The 26,668-nt window shown below is 50.8% G+C and overlaps 6 protein-coding genes across 6 annotated transcripts; 3 read left to right on the top strand and 3 right to left on the bottom strand.

Moving 5' to 3' along the window:
• Positions 1–10,590: 10,590 nt before the first annotated feature.
• On the top strand, positions 10,591–12,137 carry KD926_009148 (uncharacterized protein; the record flags this gene model as incomplete). Its single annotated transcript, XM_053101756.1, has 4 exons — positions 10,591–10,665; positions 10,734–10,890; positions 10,961–11,156; positions 11,207–12,137. The coding sequence occupies 4 exons, from the start codon at positions 10,591–10,593 to the stop codon at positions 12,135–12,137; spliced, it is 1,359 nt and encodes a 452-aa protein (XP_052954659.1).
• Positions 12,138–13,614: 1,477 nt separating this feature from the next.
• Positions 13,615–15,239, bottom strand: KD926_009147 (TBC domain-containing protein; the record flags this gene model as incomplete). Its single annotated transcript, XM_053101754.1, has 3 exons — positions 13,615–13,738; positions 13,913–14,679; positions 14,763–15,239. The coding sequence occupies 3 exons, from the start codon at positions 15,237–15,239 to the stop codon at positions 13,615–13,617; spliced, it is 1,368 nt and encodes a 455-aa protein (XP_052954658.1).
• Positions 15,240–15,937: 698 nt separating this feature from the next.
• Positions 15,938–16,931, bottom strand: KD926_009146 (putative calmodulin; the record flags this gene model as incomplete). The annotated part of the gene is made up of 3 exons (XM_053101753.1): positions 15,938–16,329; positions 16,400–16,862; positions 16,929–16,931. The coding sequence occupies 3 exons, from the start codon at positions 16,929–16,931 to the stop codon at positions 15,938–15,940; spliced, it is 858 nt and encodes a 285-aa protein (XP_052954657.1).
• Positions 16,932–17,919: 988 nt separating this feature from the next.
• Positions 17,920–20,465, top strand: KD926_009145 (AFI1/MesA family protein; the record flags this gene model as incomplete). The annotated part of the gene is made up of 3 exons (XM_053101752.1): positions 17,920–18,569; positions 18,642–18,702; positions 18,765–20,465. 3 exons carry the CDS (start codon positions 17,920–17,922, stop codon positions 20,463–20,465), a joined length of 2,412 nt encoding a protein of 803 aa, XP_052954656.1.
• Positions 20,466–22,821: 2,356 nt separating this feature from the next.
• On the top strand, positions 22,822–24,495 carry KD926_009144 (FAD/NAD(P)-binding domain-containing protein; the record flags this gene model as incomplete). The annotated part of the gene is made up of 1 exon (XM_053101751.1): positions 22,822–24,495. One exon carries the CDS (start codon positions 22,822–22,824, stop codon positions 24,493–24,495), a length of 1,674 nt encoding a protein of 557 aa, XP_052954655.1.
• A 1,239-nt stretch (positions 24,496–25,734) lies between these two features.
• On the bottom strand, positions 25,735–26,100 carry KD926_009143 (uncharacterized protein; the record flags this gene model as incomplete). The annotated part of the gene is made up of 1 exon (XM_053101750.1): positions 25,735–26,100. One exon carries the CDS (start codon positions 26,098–26,100, stop codon positions 25,735–25,737), a length of 366 nt encoding a protein of 121 aa, XP_052954654.1.
• Between the last annotated feature and the right edge of the window lie 568 nt (positions 26,101–26,668).

Raw genomic sequence — 26,668 nt, 5'->3', positions numbered from 1 at the left:
CCGCATTCTCGGCTTTGTTGCCTCGGAGCCACCGGCTGCACTACTGGCTGCAACTAGCTCGTAAGCGACGCTCATGTCCAAGGGGAGGGTGACACCAGTCAGGGCCGGTGATAATCGCAGATGGGGTTTAGTGGGGGTTAGACTTACAGTAGAACGGAGGGAGGAGGGGAAAAAGGCGGGCAGACCGGTCGGTCGCAGTCAGCCCATGACTGAAGCGCCAATCCAGCCCGGGGTGTATTTTCAGTTTTCACTTTGTACTGTAAATCAGTACTAGTAGTCTCCGAGGGGATGCAATGCCGTACACCCCCGTTGGGGAAACCCAGAATTACCCAAAAGGGCAATTCACGGTGCGGGACCAGGGTCTGGTTACCAGAGACCAGGCCGTCGACCCGAGGTTTGGCGGATTTGTTTGTCGATGTTACCACTGGAATACTAGGAGTGGGTGGTCCGCTCGAGTCCGGTCGGCGATCCACGCATGTCTTTCGTGGACATACTCCGTACAATGGTACATCCATATTACATACCTTTATGATTTGGCAATTGACATGATACTCCGGAGTACAATCTCCCCCTCCGAAATGCCTGCGTGCAGAGGGGGAAATTGGCGCGGGAATGATGGGCAAGCAGCGTTTCCCCGTCAGTCACAGGCAGAAATTCTGAAACGGCCGGGGTGGAGCCCATCATAGTTTAGACGGTTTAGTTCGTACCGCCTCATGGGGAATGCTCAATGCAGCACAGCCGCAGTTCCTCTGAGCGTCCACGAGGCTGAACCGTATCGTGATTCGCGAGTGGGTGACTTCGGCGACAAGTACCCTGGGAGTGGCAGCCGTCGCGCGCAGATACCTCGCCCGCAAGTACCGTCTGGAGGAGCCATCCACAATACTACTAACTACCTCTGGCACTCCAGAGTCTGGAATCCCAGGTCTGGAATTTGGAAGATCAATTCGAGAGTCTCTGACTTAGCGACTTTTTGCCTACTCAGGCCAATAGCCAAGAGTGGAACGCTCGAACCCCCGGTAGTGAGGAACTAAGGATGGTTCTTCTCTGGCGACTGTCAACGGGCACCGAGTAGTGGAATCACTGGAATGGCAGGCAGCCACTGGCCGTTCCCGAGAGCCACATGCTCCGCCCCGGCTATCATGGCGCCTTTTCCTTTTTTTCCCTTTTTTTTCTACTCCGTATTCTGTCATTTTTTGGCTACTATTTCCCTATCTTTCTTGATTTTTGTGTCTTTTTCCCTGCCTGTATCCATTTTAGTATCCAATAGTTCCAAAATCAACCGGCACACTAGTGAGTGACCAAACCAGATTGGTGGATTGGCGGACATGAGGGAGAAGAGTAAGACAGGCCCGAATTGGTCGAGATAACGGGGGAGAATTGAATTTGGCGAACCCATGGCGGGGATCGTTCTTGAGGAAGCGAGCAGGAAGGGAGCGACGGCGAGGAGTGCAGACCGTCACCTCGAGCAAGACGATGACGACACGACCTGGCCAACAAACGTATGGGAGGCGGAGGAGGAGGGCGATGGACGGGGATGGAATGCATGGAACCAAGCCTGATTGGGAACCCAAGTGTGCTGCATCGGAGCTGCGACATTTGAGTGAATTCTGCATTGCAACACGCAATGAGGAGGTAATAATGTACACTGTGTATGTATGTCGCCCGCTGCAGCCCCTCGTCCCGTGGAAGGTATGGGCCTGGTAACTTGGGGAAATTCACATTCATCCGAATGCCAGGGCTCATCTCCGAGTATATCCACCTGGTAGTATACTCCGTAGAGTAACTATAAACTATAAAGTGTACTCCGTAGACAAGACCGATGAACGCCGTAAGGAATCTCGCAATAGTCGACCCGACTTGACGGGTGATTCACGATCGTCGACCAGGACGGTCAACTTTGATTTCCGCCCGTGGTTGACAACGGGGAGTCATTCTGAAACTGCGAAACCCACATTCCGCCCTCTCACGGTGCCCTCGGGGTATCCTCCCGTTCTTTTTGAGCTTGAGGATGGAGACCTTTGGGTTTATAGGGATGATTTAGAGCTGCTCATCAATGCAGAATAAATCAAATCAAATAAAATAGAAAATAATAAGAAGACCAAGACAATAAAATAAAATAAAATAAAATAAACATGAATCCAGAACTAGAGCGGCAGCCTAAGCAATTCCTTCTCTAGTCCATCTCCTGATCCTCTTTTTTTTTCTTTTTCTCTTTTTCCTGTTTCCTTTTTTCCTTTTTCTTTTTTTCCCTCCTGTGATTACCATTATCCACATCAGACTAAACAGGGGAAAAGTGGACCGATCTGACCCTTCAACCTGCCCTTGGCGCTGGGCTCTGGGATGGGAATGGAAGAATACTTCCAGCCCTGCTCCATTCTATTTATTCAACTTCCCTGCTTCCCTGCTACCACCTCACCCGCTCGACGTTAATTAATTATTACTCGCCCATACTACCTCTTCTCACCACCATTCTTTTCTCGCCACCTCCTATCTATCTATCTTCTCTCTTCTTCTTCTTCTTCTTCTTCTTCTTCTTCCTCCTCCATACACCTCACTCTTGTTTGGTTCTACCGCGGCCCGATTTCTTTCTGCCTAAGAAATTCAGGTCAGGTCAGGTCGCCGAAGAAAGGAATATTATTCCGGGTCCCGCGCAATTTCTTTGCTGCATAGCCTTGACTCAGCCTTCTTTATTCCTTTCTTCTCTTGCTGTTCGAGACTTTTCTCTCTTGTCTCTTCAATCTCTCTCCTCCTTCCTACGACCGAATTAATTGTTTTCGCTCCCCACCCTACCACTGGGACCGTTTACTCTTGCCGCGACTCCGGAGTCGCTCCCTTCCAATCCACCTCACAGCTTCACATGAAAATGAGTTCCCCCTCCGTCCAAGTCCAACCGCAACCCTCCACCAAGGGAGTCGTTACCCCCGACGGCCCCAAGGGCATGAACTTCGACATCGTCCGCTGCTCCCGTTGCCAGCGATCCATGAGCCTCGAAAACGAATCCTCCCCCGGCGTGGTCCGGTTCGGCATGAACTCCTACTACTGCAGCCGCTGTGCCTCCATGGTCGGCTTCATTCGTTGAAGCCGGGCCCGATCGTCGACAAGACCCACGCAACGAAAAACATCGGAATAACCATCATGATGAACACACCCTTTTCGCCGTGTCTCTGCTAGCCACCCTCGCTGCTATATTCCACACGTGAAGTCGCCGACTGCCGGCGTGGTTGATTCATACACTGGATTCTACTTATCATTTCGGTCACTCCCTCCGGCGAACGTCTTTTCCCCCTCGACCTGGAACAAGAAATTTTACCTATTGTGCTGGCACAGGATAAATTTTCGGTTTTCAAGCGAGGACTCGAATCGTCAGCCTGGCCCTTGAATTCCGAGATCCGACAATGGATACTGCCTTCGCTCCCATTCCTCACCGGATCCTCCCCAAACTCCTCACATGATCTCAAACCAGCGATGACTCCGACAACCGCGCCCGAGCGCTCAACATTTACACGGGGGAATTACCTAGAGGATTTGGGGTATACACCGATGAGGCTAAGCAGGATCTGACGGGTCGGCCAAGGGTCAGAGCACTTCCATGTGACATGGGGGTGCGGGCGGACAAGTCGCAATCTTGATTTTTCCCGCCTACTTGCCATATCTGGATTAAGTTGATAGAAGTTTCGAGATCATCTTTTCTGGTTTTGTTTTTTTTTTCTCCTGTTCCCCCTCACCCCCTCTGATCCCCATTGGAGCAAGCAATTTTCTAGGCCATCAGACGCCTTTCTTTTGTATCAACCTGTTTAATACCCAATCATGTTTCAAGCATCAGCGAGTCTTGCATTGGCGGTTTCGAAATGATTTTTCTACTCAATTTATACTTTTTACCACTCATACCCAAATGAATAACATGCATAAACATTGACTTTAACTTGAACATGTTGCAAAAATCCAGCTTTATTCGAAAGCCAAGTAGAGTCCGCGTACGGAGTAAACACCCACGCCAAATCAGATCCAACAACCAACCGACACCATTTCCTTCCCACGGAGGGCCACTGTCCATCGTAATTAAAATCAAACCCACCGCGTAGCTACTTGCTAGCTGCTTCACCCCCAGATGATCGACCGTTTGGGCGTGCGATCATCGGCAGCTGGAAAATCACCATTCACCACATGTTTGCCAGGTCGGAGTAAAGGAAGCCTGCCTAAGACGGAGAAGGTAGGTATTGACATGCACGTGCCGCCCTCCTCGTTCTTGACAGGCATTTCGTCTATCTATCTGCCTGCCTACCTACCTACGGAGTACAGCACAGAGCATACACGTCGCCTCGTCTTCTCAGGGCAAATGTAAGGAGTTACCACCCCGTCCAATGGCCCACGCAATCATTACTGTTAAACTACTGAGTATGTATTATGTACTCCGTAGTGCGTACACTCCCTTTTCGATGGCGAATCCGAAATCGTAAGATCCCTACCTATATAGGCAAGTAAGCAGACCACCAGCCCTAGCAAGGCAACTAATTAATTCTTCTGAGTCACTTCACTAGTTATAGTGTGCAAGTAAGTAACCATTCTACATTTCTACTATCTAACCACCTGACTTAGTGATAGGAACTACGAAGGACAATAATAGTCGACAGTCTTACTGCAGCAATTCCCGAATCATTCCCCTCCCCCTATCAGTTCCACCGCCAAACCCAAGACGACGATTTACACGCTAGTTTCAACCCTAGTCCACCGACTAAAGCTACTTAGACCCAAGTTTCAGGAACGCCAGCTCGGCAGCCCCAGGAAACAGAGAAACAAAAAGAAAAAAAAAAAAAAAAAAAAAAAAAACAAAAAAAAAAACAAAAAAGAAAAAGAAATGAAAGAATGAACGGATCTATGAATTATGGATATCTTTAGTTAGCGTTGAGTCCAGCGTTTACTATCCCCCCCGGAACAATGGCACCACAAGATAACTAAATCACACAAATAGATCAGACCCAAATAATCACCCCCCTTTGAAGCAAGCCCCTCCTAGGCTCCTACAGCCCGAGTACGGAGTACGAGTCACGCCCAGGCAGATAATCTACCCCTTCCCCCTTACTTCGTGCCGCCGTTGAGCGAGATCGATTGGTCTGACAGAGCACGCCTCCCGGGTGCCTTACATACCGACAAGGGAGATGCGGTTGAAGGATTACGTATATCTGTTAATTGGTCGTTGGGCCTGTTTAGGTACGGGGGTACCTAGCTATGGGCGCCATGCTGCGGGTGGTACGACGTCGTCGTGCAAACAGTACGGTGTAGGTAGGACGGAGGTAGATACCGAGGTTCTGCTGCCTCGATCAGGCAAAGAATCCCTGCGGTGGCATGGCAGACAGTTAGGTAGGCATCTGACGTGGATCATTCTACCGTACTCTTTCTCTCTTCTTTGTTTTTATTCTACTGGACAAAAGGGAGATGCTGCAGGGCCTGGTTCAGCAGGTACCTGCCGAGCAAAAACTACGGGCGCCAACTCAGAGAACATGCCATGCCCTTTTCTGCCCTTCCGTTGGGCTTTTCCCGCTGAGCTCACACCGTTCATATGTGTTGACAATAGGTATTGGTACTCTTAATGTGATGCTAAGACTCTGGGACCTAGAGCTAATATGTTAGACAATTGGTAGATGGGTAGACAGTCTCGGGGGCTATCTCCCACCAGTTATACTTGCTATGATCAAAACATGTGCTGTCCTCAGACTAAAATACCCACATCCTCATCCATCGAGCTTCCCCTTCCCCCCGCTATATCCCCCACCACAGCCCTCGAATCTCTCAAAACAACATTCACATCCAGACAATCCCACTCTGGACCACTCTCCCTCATCTCCATGAACTCATCCAACAACGACTCCACGCCCGATTCACACTCCAGGCGCTCGCGCTGTGCTTCACTAATTCCTCTAGGCATCCAATCCCTCACATCAAACCCTAGCTCTGTATCATCGATCTCCTCATCCTCACCATCCTCATCCTCATCCCCATTCCCCTCCTCCTCCACTCAAGCCCCTCGTCCCGCAGACACACGATCACTATGCGTAAACTCGACCACCAACTCCAACATCCTCAGCCTGTCCATGCTCCATATAATCTCGAGATAGAAGTGTCCGAAGTAATACACGCCCGCGACATCCACAACCATCCTCTCGATCAAACCCAGCTCCAGCTCCGGGATATACGAGAGGACGTCTTCGCGCAGCCGTAGCGACGGCGATGAATCGGGTGGACGGCGCGATGGCAGGCGATGTGCACTGTGCGGGGTTCAAAGACCGAGGGAGAAGAGAGGGAGAAGGACCATATTTGCAGGCGGATTTATAGGGGGAGGTAAGGAAAGAGGGGGAATGCATCGCCTGAGCCTGAGTTTGAGCCTGAGGATAAAGAGGGGGGAGTGGGTGTTGGTTCTAGCTCTGCTGTTGACATTTTGGGTGTGTTTGTGCGGGGAGAGTGTAAGCTGGAGGTGAGTGGGAAGGATTCTTATTTTCTGACGTACTTTTGAGAGATCCATTGTTTACCTAAGTAAGCTTGAGACAGCTGAATCATTTCACAGGCAGGGCCTCGGTTTGCTTTGAATGCTTTTTTGTATGGCTCCCTAGACACCCAGCTCAATGTTTTTTGGGAGAGAAAACCAAGGAGAGATTTTCTTGAAAAGTAGTGCATTTAATTGCCAACATGGGGTTAAAGCTGTCCATAAAGAAATGTAGCTGTAGGAAGGAACTATATTAACGGCTAGCTCCCGTACTCCGTACATCGGGGTTAAGCTGACCTGATAAGTAGAGACTAAGGTGGTAATGATTCCAGACATGACAGCTGAGACCTGGTGGTTGAAACTGTCATAGAAAGCAGATATAATTTCAATTTACGCATGCGAATTTATACAGGCCTCGTTAATCAAGCAAAACGTCTCGTCTGAACGATCGACACGTTGATGCTCCGACAGCGTTGTGTTATATACTTCTACCACCATGTCAGACACTTTGGGCGAAGGGCATCGAACAATATCGCCACCATCCGCTTCAGTTATAGATCGCACACATCATTGTAAGCTAGCTAGGCGAAAAGAGATAATGGAAGGCCAGGCGCATGAAATCACTAACAAGCCAGAGGCGTCAAGGAAACATTCGCAAGTGATTGCCTGCCTACAAGGTAATTAATTAAAACTTTAACTATTTAAGGTACTGTAGAAGGAATGCCCATCCTAACAGTGACCAAACAATAATAGACAGAGAAGACACGAGAAAAAGAAAAGAAAGCCACCTGGCCACCACGTCAACAACCTGGTAACATGATCAAGTCTATCTCCCCCTTTTCTACGATCCAAGAAACTAAGAGAGAGCGAAAATGAAATGAAATGAATCATTTGAGTTTGTGGAGGCACAAAGCCATGGATCGGTGGGCTTTCTTCGTTTCGTGTTGGACCTGGGTTAGGTACGGACGGTTTCAATCTCATCCAGCTGTTTGGGACTCCACATGGGCTGCCTGATAGATTCGATTCCTCCCGATGAAACAGGAAGGGGAAATTGAGGGAAGTATTTGATCAAATTAGCCGTCTCTGGATTCGGTTTCACGGTTAATTAATTTATATTATAGCTTATTGGGGACTCGTAAGGATGTGGATTCGCCTTGGTCGTTTGCAGGTGGGCATTCTTTGGGTTGCGTGTCTCGGGCTCGTTTGAGGCTTGGTGCCTTACATTTATCTGTCTTTGGAGTGGTTTGGAGAGTGCAATTGGGTTGCGTATCTTTGTTTCGTTTTTGTTTAGCCTCGTTTTTGATTGGGTCTTTCAAGTGTAATTATATGGCTCTTGTTGAAGATTTTTACCGTATGTACACTGTACCTAATAGGTGGGTAGAGATATATTTGATCGCAAAGGGGTAGTAACTAGTAACCGTCTACGAAATATTTACCGCAATGACTGCAGTGACTGATGTCAAACAGCGAAATAACCTCGCTGTTTGTTAGGTTACACCGTCAATGGGATTACGATTATGATTATGATGTGGTATGCATATGGCCATGCGAGCAAGCGTGGATTGATCGCTGGTGTCTTCCGTAGACGGAATTCATTCTTATCATCTGATCCCCATTCCCAGCCATCTCAATTCGTGCGCTCCCTTGCACGCTATTCCCCCAGGCGTGCTCGAATCAGGAAAATGTCCGGGGATTTCTTCCGACCGGAGACGATCTATCTGATTGACAGGTGCTTTCGGCTTGTAGGTAATAATAAGCACTCTGAGGCTCTGGTAGCGGCAGGAGATAGACGGTGAACCAGTCTAGAGTGGACGAACGTCGTGCAATCCCCGGTCTAGATACGATGGCGTTGGGGGAACCGTAGTCACTGCAGTATCAGGATGAAGCAACCGATCGAGCTCGAACTAGCGGATGATCATGGCTTACCGGAGCCATGGCACGGTGGAGGAAGGGTCGATCGACTATTGATGTTAGTGTCTACAGTCTACACAGTACACATTGCCATCCCGTCCGATCCTTCATCGCCACCATCAAACGAGCCTTCGGGAATACCCGATACCTTCATTTTCCCTCGCTTTTTTAAAGGGTTCGTGACGAGAGACAGAGAGAGGGGAAGCTCCACCGGCGAATCTGCCGCGCGACATTCTTTTCGATGTATCTTTTGCCCACTCTGGCGGTGTCTCGGGCAGCGGCCTTGACTCGTTGACAGCTCATATGCACGATGCTAGGATCATCCGCTGCTGAAACAGGTTCCGCCAAATGGAGGTGAGTTGGACGGGGCGTCTGGTCAAATTGCGATAATTAGTTATCATAATGAGCATGATTAATTATCATGAGTAAGTACTGTATTCTCGTGGTGGCCGTGTCCTACTTTCTTTTTTTCTCGCCCTGCCGCGATGCCCCTGTCTCATCTGGAAGCCCGGGATGCGTCCGTATAACTGCGTATGATATATACTAATAATAATTCCCAGATTAACCCCCTGCGGAGGATCCGAGGCTGAGCTCGCAAGTGGCCGCTTATCAGACGTGATGCATCCAACCGGCTGGATGATGAATCCATCCCTCTCGCCTCTCTTGCATCCCACTCGAAATAAGCAAAGATCCGCTGGGTCTTTCCTATTGATTGCTTTGTATCCCCTCCAATCACCGTCGCCGTGATAAATGAGATCTATCCGGATTCGAAGATCGGATTGATGATTATTTTCTGATTTTTTTGATTTTTGATTGTCAATTTTCGGTTCATTATCATCATTATTTATTTTATCCTCTTCTACGGAGTACCATCAGTCCGGACTGATCGCCTGCCGATACAATGCCCTTCGGAAATGCAGCCGTGATGCTGCCAGAACAACGCAGGGCTGATGCTCCACTTGCCATCGGATCTGGCAAGAGCTCCCCTTCTGTCTCCTCTCCCCGACTCTCCCCCCTCGCCTCTGCTGTGGCTGCCCTGAGATCTGGCGGTGTAACCCCGAACGTGCCAAGAGTTACGTACTCGAGGGCTGTGAGTGTCTCTGACTATTTCTGGCTGCTCTGGATGCCTGTCCGCGTTTCTCCCTCTGTCGGGTGGTGAGGGTCGGACCTTTACATGCCTATCAATCGCTTCTGATCTGTCGCCTCCTCGACGCCATGGAACCCCCCTTAGAGGGAAAACACGAAAATATTAAAATTTAAAGGAAAAAAGAAAAAAAGAAAAGAAAGAGGGGGAAAAAGGGAATGCGAAAAAAAAAAGCATGGTCACGGTAGGTCATCTTTGCTTTCTTTTTTCCCACCCCTTCCTTTGCTTCCCTTCAACGATCCTCCCAATTACCTTCCAACTAGGATCTTGATGCATGACATATCAGGCTGTTGCGCACCCACTCTGATCATATCCATCAGACTAGGGACAAATTGACACATCCCAGCATCAGATTTCTATCCAGTCCTCGCTAGTCCACTTGTTCACCTCCAGAACCCCGTTGTATTATTCGTCAGCTGGGTGCATCAGTGGCTGCCGTCCCTTCGTTTTCATCTTCCCGGGGCCTCGTTGCACTATTGCCTTTGCTCAAACGAATCTCCTCCCCAACCTCGCTTCGTTTGTGTGGAACTGGGTAGTGCGAAGCCGATCGTCGATACTCTCGCATCGAGTTCAACCTCGATCTTTATTTTCTTCTTCTTCTTCTTTTTCTTCTCTCGTTTGTTTCTCCTTCGATGGTTCCGCCTTCTTCCTCATTGTTTAAAAGGCGAGCGATTTAATTTCCCCTTCTCGAATGTGCCGTCGGGTATACCGTCGTGCATGAGACAGCAGCTGTCATTGTCGTAACCGTGAGAGACGAAGCAGAATCTGTATATGATAGACTGACTAGTCAAATACCTGATCTGGTTTGCTCGACAGACCGACGTTCGCTACCTTTCTTATTCGCTTCTTTCCTTCCCCCCCTCTTGCTCGTGATCTTCAGTTGGTCCAGACCTTTGCGCGGAACTCTATCTATTCATCGATAGTCTTTTCTTGAAGCTTCGACGGTAGTAGATCTGTCGACCGCTGTGATCTCCTCAACTCCCCACCTCGCCTCACCACGCTCTGGACGCCAGTCCACCAAGCCTACTCTCGAAGGCGAAACACTGTTCTCGACACCATGCCCGCTCCTCAAAAAACACGAATGACCAAGACCCGCGGGTCAGAAGAGGAGTTTGTTCTCTTCCTCCAGGGGGTAAGCCGTTGATCCACCCCCGTCGTTTTGCGAAATCTTCGAGATGGCATGTCTTACTGAGAGAACAGATTCCAGCCCACTGTCGTTGGCAAGAGCTTAAGGATATGGTGCGGCAGACTGCGCTACATATCCGACAAGCGGTGGTATACGACGACAATCATGGATTTCCTACCGGACTGGGCCAAATCATCGTGAAGAATGAAGATGAAGCGTGGCGGACCTACCGTGCGTCATGTTGTGCAGTAGCCCTTTAATTCAAAAGAAAATACAGACTGACGAGGCCATGCGCTTTCAGACAGATTATCCACCAACGGCTGGGAGGGACAGAGTCTGGTGGTCACGTTGGCTCGCACCAGTTCACCCACTCGTCCAATTGCTGGGCCGACCAAGAGTCCAACCTGCGTGATTCCCCCCAATTATGTGGCTGGTTACTCGACTCCCCCGCGAGTCACCCAGAACCTGGCCGTGCCACCGTCTCCCATGACCCCAGAGTGAGTACTCTACACGTCTTTAACCAAAGCTAGACCCTAACAAAGAACAGGCCGGTGATGTCTACCAGCCCGACGTACCAAAGCCCCGAGTACGGAGCGCAGATGATGAGCCCCATGGGGATGCCTCCTCAACCGTTCCTGCCCATCTTCGCAGATCCTCTATCCCAACCAATCCCCGGAATTCCACCCTCTCCAGCCCTCCGGTCGTTCTGTGACCCCAATCTTGCCTTCGCCATTCTCCCGCCCTACGCGCTCTCCCCAATGCCTCACCCTCTTCACGAAGCCTCTATCAATGCCATGCGCATGAACAACGGCTCCGCCAACAAGCCCATGTACAGCCACGCGATGCCCACTCGGAACATCAACCTCAACCCCAACTCGCCTATCTTCCCCGCGCCGTGTCGAACGGCACCAGGGTCCGGTCCTCCAACTCAGCCCACCTTTCGCAAAACCGTCTTCATCCAAAATCTCAGCACCACGACCACCAAGGCAGATCTGGAGACCTTCCTCCAGGGCCCTAACACCAACAATAGCATCGAGCAGAGCGAGCTACCCGTAGACGCCGAGACGGGCCGCTGCAAGGGCTTTGCGCGGGTGACATTCTATCACGCCGACGAGGCCAAGCGCGCCGTCGCCCGATACAACAATGCCATCTTCATGGGGGCCAAGATCCGCGTGAAGATCGGCCGCAGCATCCATGGCGCGTATAGTTTGGCCTCCCAGAACCCTCCGCCACCGACACATCCGCGGCCCACTCACGGACTCGAAATCCCTACCATTCCTTCCAACACTCCTGACACCACCGCACGCCATGCCGTCGCACCGGAGACCCCTGCAGAAAACAAGAGGAGGGTTTCTCCAGTCATTCCCCAGACTGCCCCTAACTCTGGAGCGCGAAAGGAATCCTTGCCCAAGGCAGACCGATGCCAACCATTGGTTGTGAACGGGTCAGGGATCGGAAGGAGAGCAGTAGCCACTTGATCTCCCTCTCTCCTTTGTTTCTTGCCTCCGTTCCACCTCAGTGAAGTGCTCGATCTGTCTCCCCTCCGGGCGAGGGAATCAGAAAAAGCAAGAAGTAGTGCAGTACATTGATTGAAACAGCATCACCAACAACATTGGATAATTGAGAAATCTGGAGTATGGACGGGAAGGAATAGGACCGGATTTGAATCTTTTGACATAAAACATCAGAGGAGCGGAAACATGGTTGGACTTTTCCCCTCTTTCCCCTTTCTGTTATGGATATTTTGTCATTTGAATTCCCTCTCATGGTTAACTCGTCAGGGAAAGCGGCGTCGAGGAGGATGGATTTACCTATGTAGCTAAAATCAGAATATAGAGGTTTGTAGGTAGAAAGGACCAATCAATCAACCAACCTTAGCTTAATATTCTTATTGCCTTTATACCTACCGACGGGAGTCTAGGTACCTTCCACCGTATACAGTATACATGGGAGATTTATCTAGGTATTTACTTTGGCCTTAATTCAGGGTAAACGGATAACTAGAATTAAAAATTACAAATTTCAAAAGAAACGAAGAAACGAAGAAACGAAGAAAAGGGGGAAGAGGGAAGAGATAATAAAGCACATCATCATAGAATTCATCAATCATCTACCGAATCGACATGACCATAAACATCAACATCAACGTCAATAACAAACGTAAAGATACAAATACATAGAGCAAGGCAAGACAAGGCAAGAACGACAAACCATCCCACTTCGATCTCGCTCTCTTCTGATTCTTCAGCGCATCAAATCTTTCAATTTCATCTTTCATAAATGCGGTCATTCATCCATCAATCAATCAATCAATCAGTCAGTCAGTGTCAGCCCGTTAGTAAAAAGTATGTACCTAGGTAGTTAGTTACCTAGGTAGGTATGGAAAGGGTAAGGGTAAGGTAAATCAATAAATAGTACATCATGCATAAGAGCAGGCAGGGCAAGGCAGGGCAGGGCAGGGTAAATAGCAAAAAAATAACGAAGAAAAATGCAAGAAAAAACGCCACATTAAGAGTTCAAGCAGAGCAAGGTTTCATGAATAGAAATGAATAAAAGATAATCAAATCATATCGTATCAATCCCAGTAAGGAAGAAGTAAAAAAAAAAAAAAAAAAAAAAAAGAAAAAGGAGGGATGAAGAAACTCTTGCTTGCAATCTGCTAAATATCAATATCCATACATCGTACACGTAGAATAATCACTTCTTTCTGTGAATTTGGTCAAGGTCTTAGGGAGGAGTAGTTCGGAGAAAAGGCGATTATAGAGGTAGAGGTAGAGGGAGGAGAAGGAGAGGGAAATGGGTATAGAGTGAGGTAGACAGCGAGGGAGAGGGAGAGGAGCGGGACCGAGTCGAGGCGTGGCCAGACGAGCTGAATCCAGCTGAGTCCAGCTGGCTGGGCTGGGCGAGACCGGGCTGAGGCTGAGCTGAGCACTGTAGTAGGGTCCACGACACGAACTATTTAGCATGGTCGATCAGTTCGGCATATAATGGTTCCGGAATCTTTCGGACGATCAGGACGGTCAAGGCGATGATTTCTTTGGCGTCGAGGGGAGGAAAGGATCGGAGGATTTTGTTGGGGCTGTGGAGAATCAAGCGAAAACATGATGGGTCAGTTTGTGATGCGTGGATTTGACGTGTCCAATTTGACTTTGACTTTTGACTTTTGACTTCTTGTTCTTGCTTTTTGAACTAGTAGCTCGTGGCTGGAGGGGTTTGCCCAGAGGGGGAAAGAAGAGGGGAAATAATAACATACCTTGGGTTTTCCAAGATGGTATCCCTCATCCGGATAAGTTGGGCCACGATACAGAGGATATTCAAATGAGGCCCGTACGCAAAGAGAAAATCCCAAAGATGAAGGACCTCCGGTAGGGGAGGTGTGCAGGCACAAAGCGTTAAGACGGATGGGAACGCGTAGAGTTTGGCCTGCATGCCCTTGGAGAACAGATAAGCGGCCAACTTGGGCTCAACGATTTCCAGACATCGGTCGACTAGGAGTAGACCGCGATGAACGCCGTCCATGGCGCCGCGGATGTAACCGGGACATTCGCGAGTGACAAAGGAGTGGAATAGGGCGAAGGCCTCGACTTCGCTGCGGGCGGCGTAAAGAAAGGGCGCGCAGAGCACGTTCATGCCCTGCACGTAGATCGCCGAATCGCTGGTGACATAGCTGCCTCTACTACTGGGCGTGGAAAGAGTTGGGTCGGTGTCTTCTTCCGCGATGCTCGGGGGTGTGTTGATCAAGAGCTCCATTTCGCGTCGTCGCGACGACGGTCGGGACTTGTATCGATGTCGATTCTTGACGTCATGGAGCTTCCATGCGACGGCGTTGAGGAGTCGGATCAGACTGGCTTCGGTGACGCGGCGTTTAAAGAGCGGATCGGTGGCCAGGGTCCGAAAGGTATCATTGCGGATTTTCGTATAGGCTGGGGATCGACCTCGATGGATGAGAGAGAGGTATTCGTCGGTCGGGACGGGGGTGATTTCGAGCAGGGCCAACCAAAGGTAGACTCGGTAGGTTGACTGTCGGACGGTTAGTTTCGAGAGCGAGGACTCTTCTCCTTTTTGTCTTTGGATAAGAGGGAACGTTGATGTCATCTTCATACCATGCCATCGCCATCTGCTTCTACTCTCGTAGACAAGACCAGATACCTCAACTCCTGCAGTCCCTCCCGAATGTTTCCTTGCTGAGGCCCGTCGCGCAACAGCGTCTCCAGTGCCGATCTCTTCAGGCCAAACCCCGAACCGGTTTTCCTGCCTGGTCGTCTTTGCGTTGCTATAGCCGGAGGGTCACGAGTGCTGGCATCGCTATTGGATCTTGCACGACGATGGGTCCGTAGTCGTACCGGCGAGTCGAGATGAGCGGCTGGCTGGGGTAGGAGGTCGTCGGGACCGACGGATGAGCGCCCGGTTGACGACGCTTGAGAGGTCGGAGCACCAAACGAAGAATTCGAGGAGAGGACCTGGTGGGACTGAATCTTTCGGAGAGTTCGCATCGTTCGTGGCGAAGGTGACCCCGCCAGCGCGGCGAGATTCAGCTGGGCCTGCGTGGGATGGGGGGAGGATGATGATGATGGAGACATGTTGAGTTGGGGCTGGCGTCGTCGAGATTTATGCCTGCATGAACCTGCCACAAGAACCAACCATCTTCCTGGTCCGTTTGGATTTCAAGGAGAAACAGAAGCGGGTCAACGCAGACCAGGCGAGGGATTCATGAATCCTCAAGCACGCACGGAGTAAGGAGGAAGGAGGGTTGTTTCGGCTAGTTGGGTCTCTCCTTTTTTTCCCTGCGGGTTGTTCCCTTTCACGGTCGTGTCGAAGTGTCGAAGTCCTTTTTTTTTTTCCCTTTCCCTCTCTTTTTTCTTTTTCTTTTTTCTGTTTTAGTCTGTCGTTTTCTCGCAGGTGGATATGCGGGGACACGCGACGCGCTGCAGGCAACTGCAGTTAATTTGTATTAAGGAGAATGGGATTCTTTAGCTTGTAGTTGCTATGGTTATGGCGACGGCATGGAGCCGATTTTCAATAGTTTCTTTCCTTCACCGGCCAATCGGTGGATCCGCTCGGAGACCAGCCAAAGAATGACTCGGCGGGCACTAGAGGGGTATCCCTAGTGTATCCTGGAGAGTGTACTCTGTAGAGTGTAGACAGGAGCATAGAAGGATGTCTCTCCGGTATGAACTATGGACTGTAAACTATCAACTATAACCTATAACCTATAAACGAGAACCTTAATCCGTCCGTTAAACGCCAGATGCCCAATTCAATCATCATCATGGCTCGTTCATGTCTCTCGTCGGGCATTCTCGGTCCCTCCCATCACGCCGTCAACAAATTCCTGGTACCGAAATACCTCCCCTCGCTTGCCTCCCATCGGTCCACTCTTCTGCCCGAAGACTCGGCGACCGGTGAATCCATTGAGAACCTCGTTGATTTCGCGTTCGGTCAAAGGTACTTCCCCTGCCTCCGGGGCCGTGTGGAGAAGCGCATCCCGTAGCTCCGCGACGTCGATCTGGCCGCTGTCGTCTTCGTCAAAGGCAGCCAGTCCATTCAGTAATTCCTGTCGGGACGAGAGGGGGGCGAGTAGGCTCGATAGAATGTTCAAGAACGTGGGGAAATTGATCGTTTGGGGTCCTCCGGGGGGGAAGAATCGGGATGTCATCGAAGTGTCCTGGCCTGCATGATCATTGTCCCATTAGCGGCCATTTCGGCGATGCACCTGACCTCTCAGAAAGGTCATTCTCACCGATGTTAACCAACACATCAGCCACATCCTCCTTATCCACCGAACCGTCGTTGTCGCGGTCGAGGACCTGGAACGCCTCGCGGATCTCTCGTAATTGCGCCGGGGTCAGCTGGGCCGCCGCATCGGACGAGGCGGCCATCATGTTGGTCGTCTTGGTACCTATGAGCGGCGACGTATCGGGGGAGTTCGCTCCCCTCGTGGGTGACGAGGGCGGTTCGCGAGAAAACCGCGGCTGCGGGATCGGGTCTCTGTTACGGGGCGACACATCTTCGTTCTCGACGGTGTATGACTGATTGAGTTTGCTGGGAGACTGGACGGGAGTATATCGGCCGGGAGAGCTGCCCGGGGTCACTGGACGACCCTGCGAGGGAGGCGAGTTGGGAGTGGAGGGTCGACGGAAGGGAGAAGCACGAGGCGAGCCGAACGATAACGGCGAGGGCCGAAAGGGAGCGTTGGGTGTGACCTGAGGGGGGATCGCACGGGGTTAGCATAGACCGTGAGAGATTGGAGACCGCAAAGGGATACCGACCATGATCAGAGTAGTCCGAGATGCGCGCGACCCATTAGCAGAGTGGAATTGGGGTGAGATGATCTGTTGATTTCACCGTCCTGAGTATGGCCGACAGACCGACAGACAAACACAAACAAACAAGCAAGTCGGGCTGGAGTCGGCCCGACGGACGAGCACGTGTGGGGAAAGCAAGCTGGAGGCAGAAGGACAGGAAAAGGAGTTCTAGAAGGATTCGCAGTTCTGACAGTTTGCTAATGCTGGCTGAACTGCCGAGCCGGGGGAAAAATAATGGATCCTCGGTATTCTCTTTCTTCTCCTGTCTGAATCTGCTCTTCTGTTGACCGACATTCCTTCTCCTATTCATACTCACCCGGGTCCAGACGCTTAGTCATCTCTATGCACTTCGTTTGAAGTCCCTCGTTTCAAAGCGGCAGTCCTGATTTATTGCTCAATGCTGAAGCATTTAAACCTACAGGACGCTAGAACGAGGCTCGAAAAACCTGGTCAACCGACATCCGCTATATCGGAATGGCTTCCGGGAGTCGATCTGGATCCAAACTCCAAAGGACTTGCTGGTACACCCGCCGATTGGTTTTCCCCGCTGTGGAGATCTGCCATCTGGTGCGTGCGATTTGGAGGCTTCACTTCCTCCCCTTTCTTTCCCCCCTGAATCCGTCGATCAGCCTCCCCAATCCTCCGAGTCTCTCCGCCATGCTACTCTAATCCGGCGTCGTCCAATGGACTGACCGTCACTCCATTGATTGATTTCCACTCGTCTGCTTCGATTTCCTGTCACTCTACTTTTTTCAGGCTGTCTGTTTCACCTAGTGTTCGATTGACTGCTCGACCGATCCGTGCATCATCCTGGAGTATGCGGTGCCGATTGTCTTCGATCCTATCATCTGTCTCCGATTGCCACGAGCTCGTCCCCCAGTAATTGATTCCTTCGCACTCTTGCCCGGGCCCTTATCTACCCTCCCTTCCCCTCGTTCCCACCCTCCGAAAGAAGATGAGCCTCTCACTCCCGTTCCGACCCTCCGACGACCCTGCTCAGTCGCTATCCAAACCGATCAACCTCTCCAAATCGAACAGTCTCCGTCGCCTATCCCCGTCGCCCTCCATCTCGCACGCCCGCACGCCGAGCGATTCCCGCTCCTTCCTGCGTCAGCGCTCCGTCGAAAATGTCGCCGGCATTTCGGCCCCGGGCACGAAAGCTCGGCGCCACAAGTCACAATACCCTCGCGACTCCTCCGATCGCCATGTCGAATACATCCTCGTCGCCTCGTTTCACATTGATCGGGGCCCCATCATGGAGCACCAGTACCCGGCTGCCATCAGTGGCGACGAGAGCATGTTGGCAGAACTGATGCTTCCGGATCAGACCCACGTTCGCAGCCAGGATTGGACAATATTCTTTCTGCATAAGGATACTAGCGCCGACGAAGATGACGACTCCGTGACCGGCAAGCCGAAGAAGAAAAAGAAAAAGAAGGCGGACCGATCTCCGGTGGATGGTGACCCGGAAAGTCAAGAAGAGGATGCCGACGAGGCCAGCGATGACGACGAGGAGAGTAGCGACGAGGAGGAAGGTGGTGAGGGCCCGCCTTTGATGTATGTCCTCAATCTTGTAAATACGAAGCAGGATAATACGGTGAAACGGTATGTGCTTCCCATTCCCCGCCCCGGTTGTGACAGCATGAGGCGCGGCATTGGCTAAGAGGCTCTATACAGAGGTGCGGTGGTGAAGGCCATGGCTATATGTACCCGACACTCGTTTCTCCATATATATAAGGTATGTTCATACCCGTCTGGTGTTCGAGAGGGAATTCAAGAACTGACCCTGGGATTCGATAGCCCCTACTCCTCCTGGCCTTGGAGGATTACTTCAAATCCCCCTATCCCGAAACTCTCGCCTCGCTGTACAATGCGGTGAACAACATGGACCTCTCGTTGATGCCGAAAATGTCCCTCCTCGAACGGCAAATACTGCAATCGAGCAATTCGAAAGACATGTTCATTGAAAAGTTCGAGCAAATGGCTCACCAGCGGATGGCCGACGAAGGACAGGAGCCTGACTACGATCTTGAATCTCCACCATCCCCCAAGAGGCCGGCACCGCCCCGGTACGCGCTCCCCCGAGACACACATGAGTACGAATCCAAAGTCGTCTACAATGATATCCCGATTCCGGTCAAGGTGCCGACGGTGATTTGGCCCGAAATTGTCGGCGACTTTTCGTTGATCAAGCTCGTCCAAACCTTCTCCGTCCCCCATGCCACCACGCCTCAGCCGTTCCCAATTCACCCCCATCTCACCACCAGTGGCCCTTATACCCATCCGATCATCGTTCTCGTGAACGCAATGCTCACCCAGAAGCGGGTGGTCTTCCTGGGTCACAACCGCCCCTCCGGTGAGGTGGCGGAGGCGGTGTTGGCTGCCTGTGCAATCGCGTCAGGCGGGATCCTTCGGGGATTCACCAGACATGCCTTCCCCTACACTGACCTGACCAAGATTGATGACCTCCTAAAAGTGCCGGGCTTTATCGCTGGCGTGACGAATCCCACGTTCGCAAATCACCCCGAATGGTGGGATCTTCTCTGCGATCTCCCGACCGGCCGAATGAAAATCAGCAGCCATATCGAGCCGGCGCCGGTCACCGAAGGGCTGCTGTATTTCCAACAGCAGTCGGCTCTCCACCACCACCCTGTCAACGTGCAGACCGATCCCACAGGCGACAATCTGTTCATGGAAGATGTGCAGCGAAGCATCACCAATCGGTATGGAGAGAATGCCATCCGAGCGAAATGGCGTGCCTACATAACCAAGTTTGCGCGCGTGGCTGCCGCCTTCGAGGAAACGGTTTACGGTGCATCCAATCTCTACATCATCGGCCCCAATGAGGAATTGTCGCCCGAAAGCCCCAGCGGGCTCCAGGCCGACCCTCTCGACCCGACGACATTGCGAGGGCATGGTTACGTTTGGCCCGACGAGGGTGCGAAGCAGCGGGAGCTCCTGGCATCCGTTTCCCGAATCGAAGGATGGCGAACCACGCGATCTTACTACTCATTCATTCAAGACATTGCCGCCATGTATTATCCGGCACGGCCAATCCAAAAACCCGACTTGGCCCACCACCATGACCGACTGCGGGCTCTAAAGCTCCCGGCCCAGGAGGCAGGGGCCATCTACATCGCCTTTGCCCACGCGGTCAAGGACTATGCCGGCATCTGTCAGCTCCTCACCGTCACACCGGAAAACCAAGCCGGCCTATTCTACCTGAGCATGGGTCTTTTCCACCCCGACCAGACCGTGCGCGAGGCGGCTGTCGATTTGCTCGAACGGATCGCCGCCCACCCGGCAGGTCGACATTTCTGGGGCCAGCTCAACCGCTTCGCCAAGCTCGCCTTCTTCCGGATCAAACGGGAGCGAGAGAGCGCACAAAGCCCTATCTCGCCTCCAGAGACGGCGGCGACGGCGACGGCAACAGGATTCGGCGAACCCCAAAGTCTCGTCGGAGTAGCGATGGGCAACAGCGCCTTTCCGAGACCAGGTTGACCTGGCCTGGATCGACTTTTCTTTCACACAGTACATTTCATTTACCTTCACCTTTGAGTCTTAACCTCTCGACCTTCAGCGCCTATACATAACAATCTATACACATCATACAATACCTTTTGTTTATCACGCCCATTCACTGCATGGATGGTGCCGATATCTGTCATTTCCATTTCCATTTCCACCAGCACCCGCCTTCAGTATTTTAGTATATTGAAGTTCAACCCCGATCATGATATGACTGTTTACGACAGAGATATACTTATCTTTTCTCTTTTCATCCTTTATCAAACATCTTTATCTATATCTATATCTTCCTTCTTATATGTTTTATTTAGTTCTTTCATCTTCTACTACTGTGTTTCCGTTCCCTCTCAACATACCTATACTAGGTTGGGTATAACTTTGATTGAGCACGTTTACGAATTCGGCGACGTAGTGGATCGCCTGCGGGTGTGTAATGACTGCGTTATACAGCGAATAATGTTTTTGATTTTGCTAGAGTCCTAAGCTAGGTCTGTAGTGTAAAGAGGTCTACATAAGGACCATCGCGGAGGAGGTGTCGATCGCTACTAGGCGCCGTATACATGGAATCGAACCGTTGTCTGACCACTCCACCTTAGAAAACGTTTCGGAGGCCTGGCCACGCACCCCTATCATATGAGAAAGGGTACGGCCCAGGCTTCCATCACTGTACGTATCCATTACCAGTAGTCAGTATCCCTTCACGGCCGCGGTCCGGCCTCCCCCTGGGGCTTGTCAGTATCAGACTCTGACCCAGGGGTAGGATCCAACCGACCCCCCTGGCTCGATAAGGTCGGGGCCCAGTACCGCCTGGAAGTGCGAAAGACTCGCTATTCGCTCCACGTAATGTTGGATTAAGGTGCTCGATTAAATTCCTACTCTAGTAAGATGTGTTTAGGGGTCTGTGAGATGTAAAGTGAATCAATAGAACCGTGGATGAAACAGGAGTCAAACAGAAATGTGATAAAAGCACATCAAGTGCTCTCAAATACAACCCAGACTGGAAATCTCCTCGCGCTAGAATTAACTCTTGGAGATCGCCTCAACTTCCCGAATTGAACACTCCAGATTGTTGAAACGATCTTTGCACTGACCGGTCTGCGCCCCAGGTGTTTCATCCTTCGTGAGACAGTGGAAGGAAGTTAAGATCTCAAAATGATTTATCCGGACGTAGTGCTACCATCTGTCTGCATCGCGCCTTCTTTCCCGCTTCCGGGGATGCAGTGATAATTTTGCTCAGCACTTCGTATGGCTCCAGAATGAATTCAGTCCCCCGGTGTCCAGGTAAGTGCCATCTTGGGGGCAGGTTGGTAGATCCTGTCTTCATGAGAAGTAGAGATTTCCATCTAGATTATAAGTCCAATGAATCTGTTTGAAGCGCCTCGGGTGCTCTCTCTAATACCTAATTAATTATCATCAGTGCTAAGAGCTGATGTGCCACCTTTGGCCTGCTACTCCTATTTTATTGAATCCCGTTCTTCAGGGCCGCATGCGGACATTCTACCTGGACTATTTTTCTGAGTCCGCCACCATGGGACTCCTACGGTTCGTACGCCGGAGTAGGTCATGTCGGCCTTACTTACGTTCAGGTTTTAATTGCAGGGCCATATAGCAAAACAAAAGACACCCATGAACATGGGACTGTACCAGATTGGCCGCTCGGTTAGGACTGAGGAGCTTTTAGTAAGGTGTTTCTAATCGTTTTTAAGCAACAATTCCGCTTAAAGATTTACCCCACATTATGAATTTCTTACCAAGCATGTTCTTGCGTAGAAATTTGAAGCTAATTTCGCTCAGTGGGGACGAACCGTTAGATCCTATACGCGTACCAGCTTTTGTATATCCTGACGACCCGTGTCTTCTGGAACTTAGGCGCTCCGAGTGGCATTTTATCGGTGGAATCTTGAAAACTAGTTTCACTGGCGGCTTAAACCTACGTCATTGACATCTTACCAGCCATATCGCTGACCATTTCAAACAAAATCGTGTCATTTCTGCACTAGCTTTGTCACATATCTGGCGAGCCGCGACCTCCGGAACTTGGAAGGCCCACCCAGTAGTCAAATTACTTAGGGGGAATTCTCCACCGAACTCGGCAATGACATTTTTGCAGGAGCATCGAGGCACTTATCTGATGGAGCTAGAAAATTCTACGAGAAAACTTTCAAACGAAGATATGAACCCTGGTTTCATGAGCTGAATAACGGGCGAATATATGTGGGGAATGAATGATTGCAGGGAGATATAAAAGTTCCATTGCCCCCGAAGTTGCAGAGCTTTATATTCTCAGATACTTGATCATTTCTCTGGACTCAGTCCGGTATCGAACAACATGCGGTTTCTCCAGGCAGGCTACCAGGCAGCCCTAATTGCTACCCTTGGTGGCGTCACTGCGGCATCCAGCCTCAGAAATCAATCCTATGACTACATTGTTGTTGGCGGAGGACCCGCAGGTATCATCACTGCTGAGCGGTTTGTTGAGGCTGGCAAGAAGGTCCTCCTGCTTGAACGGGGCGTTGGTCCCACTGTTGAAACCGGAGCGAACGAGACTCTGCCCTGGAACCATGATTTGACGCCAATTGATTTGCCTGGCTTGTCTGCGGATATTGGAAACACTAAACAGTGGAATGAGTACATCTGCACCGATACCGAGGGAAATGCCGCCTGTGTCTTGGGTGGCGGAGTGACCGTGAACTACATGGTCTTCGTGCACCCTCCCGAGCACGACTTCGACGACAACAACAACTGGCCTGAGGGATGGAAGTGGAAGGACATCAAGCCTGCGGCAGAGCGACTGTACCAGCGCAACCCCGGTACCACTCTGCCTTCGACTGATGGCAAACGGTACGACCAGGGTCTCCACACCATTCTCTCCAACTTTTTCAGTAACCTTGGCTGGAAGGCTGTCGACATGATCACCCAGGCCAACGAGAAACACCAGACCTATAGTTACCCGTCTTGGAACCTGAAGGACCTGAAGCGTGCTGGCCCCGTTCGCACCTACCTGCCTCTGGCCCAGAAGAGCGAGAACTTCTCCCTGCGTCTCCGTGCTAAGGTGCTTCGCGTGGTGCGTGACGGTAGCAAGGTGACCGGTGTCGAAGTGCAGCTCGCTTCCGGCCGGACTGAGATCGTCCCTCTTGCTCCCCATGGCCGCGTCGTCCTTGCTGCCGGTGCTCTCTCCAGCCCGCGTGTCCTCTTCAACTCTGGAATCGGCCCCAAGAAGCAGATCGAGACCGCCCAGAAGAGCGGTATCAAGGTCCCTTCCGAGGACCAGTGGCTCGACCTGCCCGTGGGTGTTGGCCTTCGGGATCACCCCATCTTCCCCATCTCCGTCCAGACCAACGGCTCCTTCGGCGTTCCCGACTATGACCGCATCCTAAACGGCACCGACTACAAGGACATCGCACTGTACCGCCAAGGAAACGGCGTTCTGACCCAGGGCAAGCACCGCATGATCTTCTTCACCTCGAACGAAATCGACGGCCAGACCCGCTACTACCAAGGCTCCTGTGCTCCCAACGCCGGCTCTGTTCTCGACATCACGGCATACCTGACCCACGGCGCCACCTCCACCGGCGTTCTGGGCATCGACTCGAACCAGAAGACGGTCTTCGAACAGTCCCCTTACATGCAAACCCAGGGGGACAAAGCCGCGGCCCACGCGTTTGTCCAACAGATGATCAACGACATCACTGCCCCAGGAACCGGCCTCCAGTTGCTCACCTACCTGAACGCGTCGGCGATCATCGATGGCATGACTGCCGGCAATCATTACACCAGCACCGCGAAGATGGGTACCGACAGTGGCCTTCACGGTGGCTCGTCGGTTGTGGATACCAACACCAAGGTTTACGGAATGGACAATCTGTATGTCGTTGATGGTAGTATCCACCCTGACCTGCCTACTGGTAACATTCAGACCACCATCATGGTTGTTGCAGAGGCTGCCGCTGCCCGGATCCTTGCCCAGGATGCCCGCCCCCACTTTGTCAAGCACAAGTACTAGAGATGCTGTCGATTGACTCTACATTTCTTGGGTCCGCATTGAACTCGGCAGGCATCTCAAGAAACTATCATTCCCACGTCTTAATGCCCGTCAGGGGACTTGTGTAACAAAACTGTATTTGAGAACGAAGACGAGGAGACAACCATTTAATGCTCGAGCCATTGCTACTCTAAGGCTGATCCACGCAATCACATCGGTCTATGAGTCCGCCTACGTTAGTTAGGCGGAGTCTACTATGATATTTGGCTTCGAGGAATATCTTATGGGCTAGATGCTGAGAAACTGAACTGTATATTAGTTAGGATATAGGGTACATTTGTATAAAAGCTCAATTGTTAATATCTTTTTAGTATTCACTTCATTTTGTCCGACATGCTTAGGACTGTTTCTTACAACTATCACTAGTACCATTCTTTCGTATACAGATAGGGTGTTATGGGGTTTTTTATTATTATTTATTTATTTAATCAAGTTTATTGTCCATACCAAGCCCCTAGGGCTATGACAGACCGTGTGTCGTCGGCCTGAGGCTAGGCCTCAGGCCCCTATCAGTTCCTAGGGCTATTCCCTCGTCTTGTATACATTCTGTTCCTTTTCCTCGCCCCATATCGCCTTCTTGCGCAGGGCCTTTGAGCATGTTTGCTCTCCTTGGGATTCCACCAGGGTGGGTGACGCCTAGGTGTGACCAGGCCACCCTTCCTGTTAGCCTTCTCCGGTCCGTTCAGCCTCCTCTAGAGCTTCTAGGCTTCTTTCATTGTCTCTCTCTTCTCTTTTAAGATCCACACACAAATTTCAAAGCTAGTACATGGACTTGCTTGTCTTAAACACCTAAATTGTTGAACTTCCCAAACTTTCTTACGGTCTATATGAGCCTAGTCTCGATGGAATTTATCATATTATGGTTTTCTATAATTCCAGCATTGGAAAGTTATGCACACTGTGATACATATTGTGTCTTGTTATTTGATTTCAAGCCTATAGTCGTTGTTAACAACCTTGGATGAAGATGGTAACTCAACATCAATAACTACATAGTAATATAAAGCGAAAAAACATCCCAATATGGTACATTTATGCTCTCATATCTCAGATATGCACATTCCAAGAACAAATCTGGTAACCATTCTCTACCATAAATGGCTAGATATCAACACAGAACGGGTGTAGAGCTGAACGCGAAGTCCATTAGCGCACGATTCACGACTGACATATTTCCAAACCAAACCAAGCCAACATACCTCAAGTATGGCTAATCTCAATCCTAGTGCCGGGGTTATTAGCAGGCACATAATAACCCCCAACTTTTCCATTGCTCAGACACGTCTGTTGCACCGCATTCGCCCAGCCAGCGACAGCGCCACAGTTATACCCACGGGCCGTAGAGTCGAAGGTACCGCAGATAGCAATCTTAGCAGAGCCATCCGTAGCGTGGGTCGTACATTTGCTGCCGTGGTTGTTGTTTTGGGCGCATGTTTTGGATTTCTTGCCGTTGAGTTGGTTGATGACGCCTGTCACGTCTTCGGTCTTGGGGCTCGCGTTGCTGGTCTCGCAGGTGATTTGAGCCAGGGCTGGGGCTAGGAGGGCGAGGATGGTGAGAAACTTCATCTTGAAGGTAAGGTCTTCGGCATGTAGGTTAGTACTATTCTTTTTCCAGCGAGGTGGAAGAGTTGAAAGAAACCCACAGATGGGTCGGATGGTCTCAGGAAAGATTGATGGGAGGAGAGTAGTTGTGTTTGTTTAAATTTTGCGAATCGAAGGGAGCGACCTGGTGCTTTATATCGTTTTTCGCCCAGGTAGCCAGGGAATCTCGTCAATTGACCTCATCGCCTGATCAGCTTGGGGCCGATGTAATTCCCCATGGTCGGATACATGCTCCCTCATCTGGATTTCATCGCCAAGATGATAATTGGCCAATGAACTTGTGGCTTTCCATGAAATCTCCCTCAGAGCAAGCAGGATATCAAGGCGATCGAGGACTAAACATTGCCCCCAAACCAGAGAAGGTCACTTGATGAGTGAATTGATATGATATAGTGAGTGAGTGCGTCTATTCGAAGGTGCCACCTACGTAGTGTAGGGTTTCTTAGACTGCATTTCCCAAATTGATTTCCCACTTGGCATGGCAATGGTGGGTCTTGGTGTTTGGACCCGGGCTCTACTCCGTACTCCTAGG

The sequence above is a fragment of the Aspergillus affinis genome, assembly GCF_023601865.1.
Source record: "Aspergillus affinis strain CMG 70 chromosome Unknown NODE_64_length_189858_cov_85_443443, whole genome shotgun sequence".
NCBI classification, from domain to species: domain Eukaryota; kingdom Fungi; phylum Ascomycota; class Eurotiomycetes; order Eurotiales; family Aspergillaceae; genus Aspergillus; species Aspergillus affinis.
This window is presented reverse-complemented; position numbering and strand designations above follow the sequence as displayed.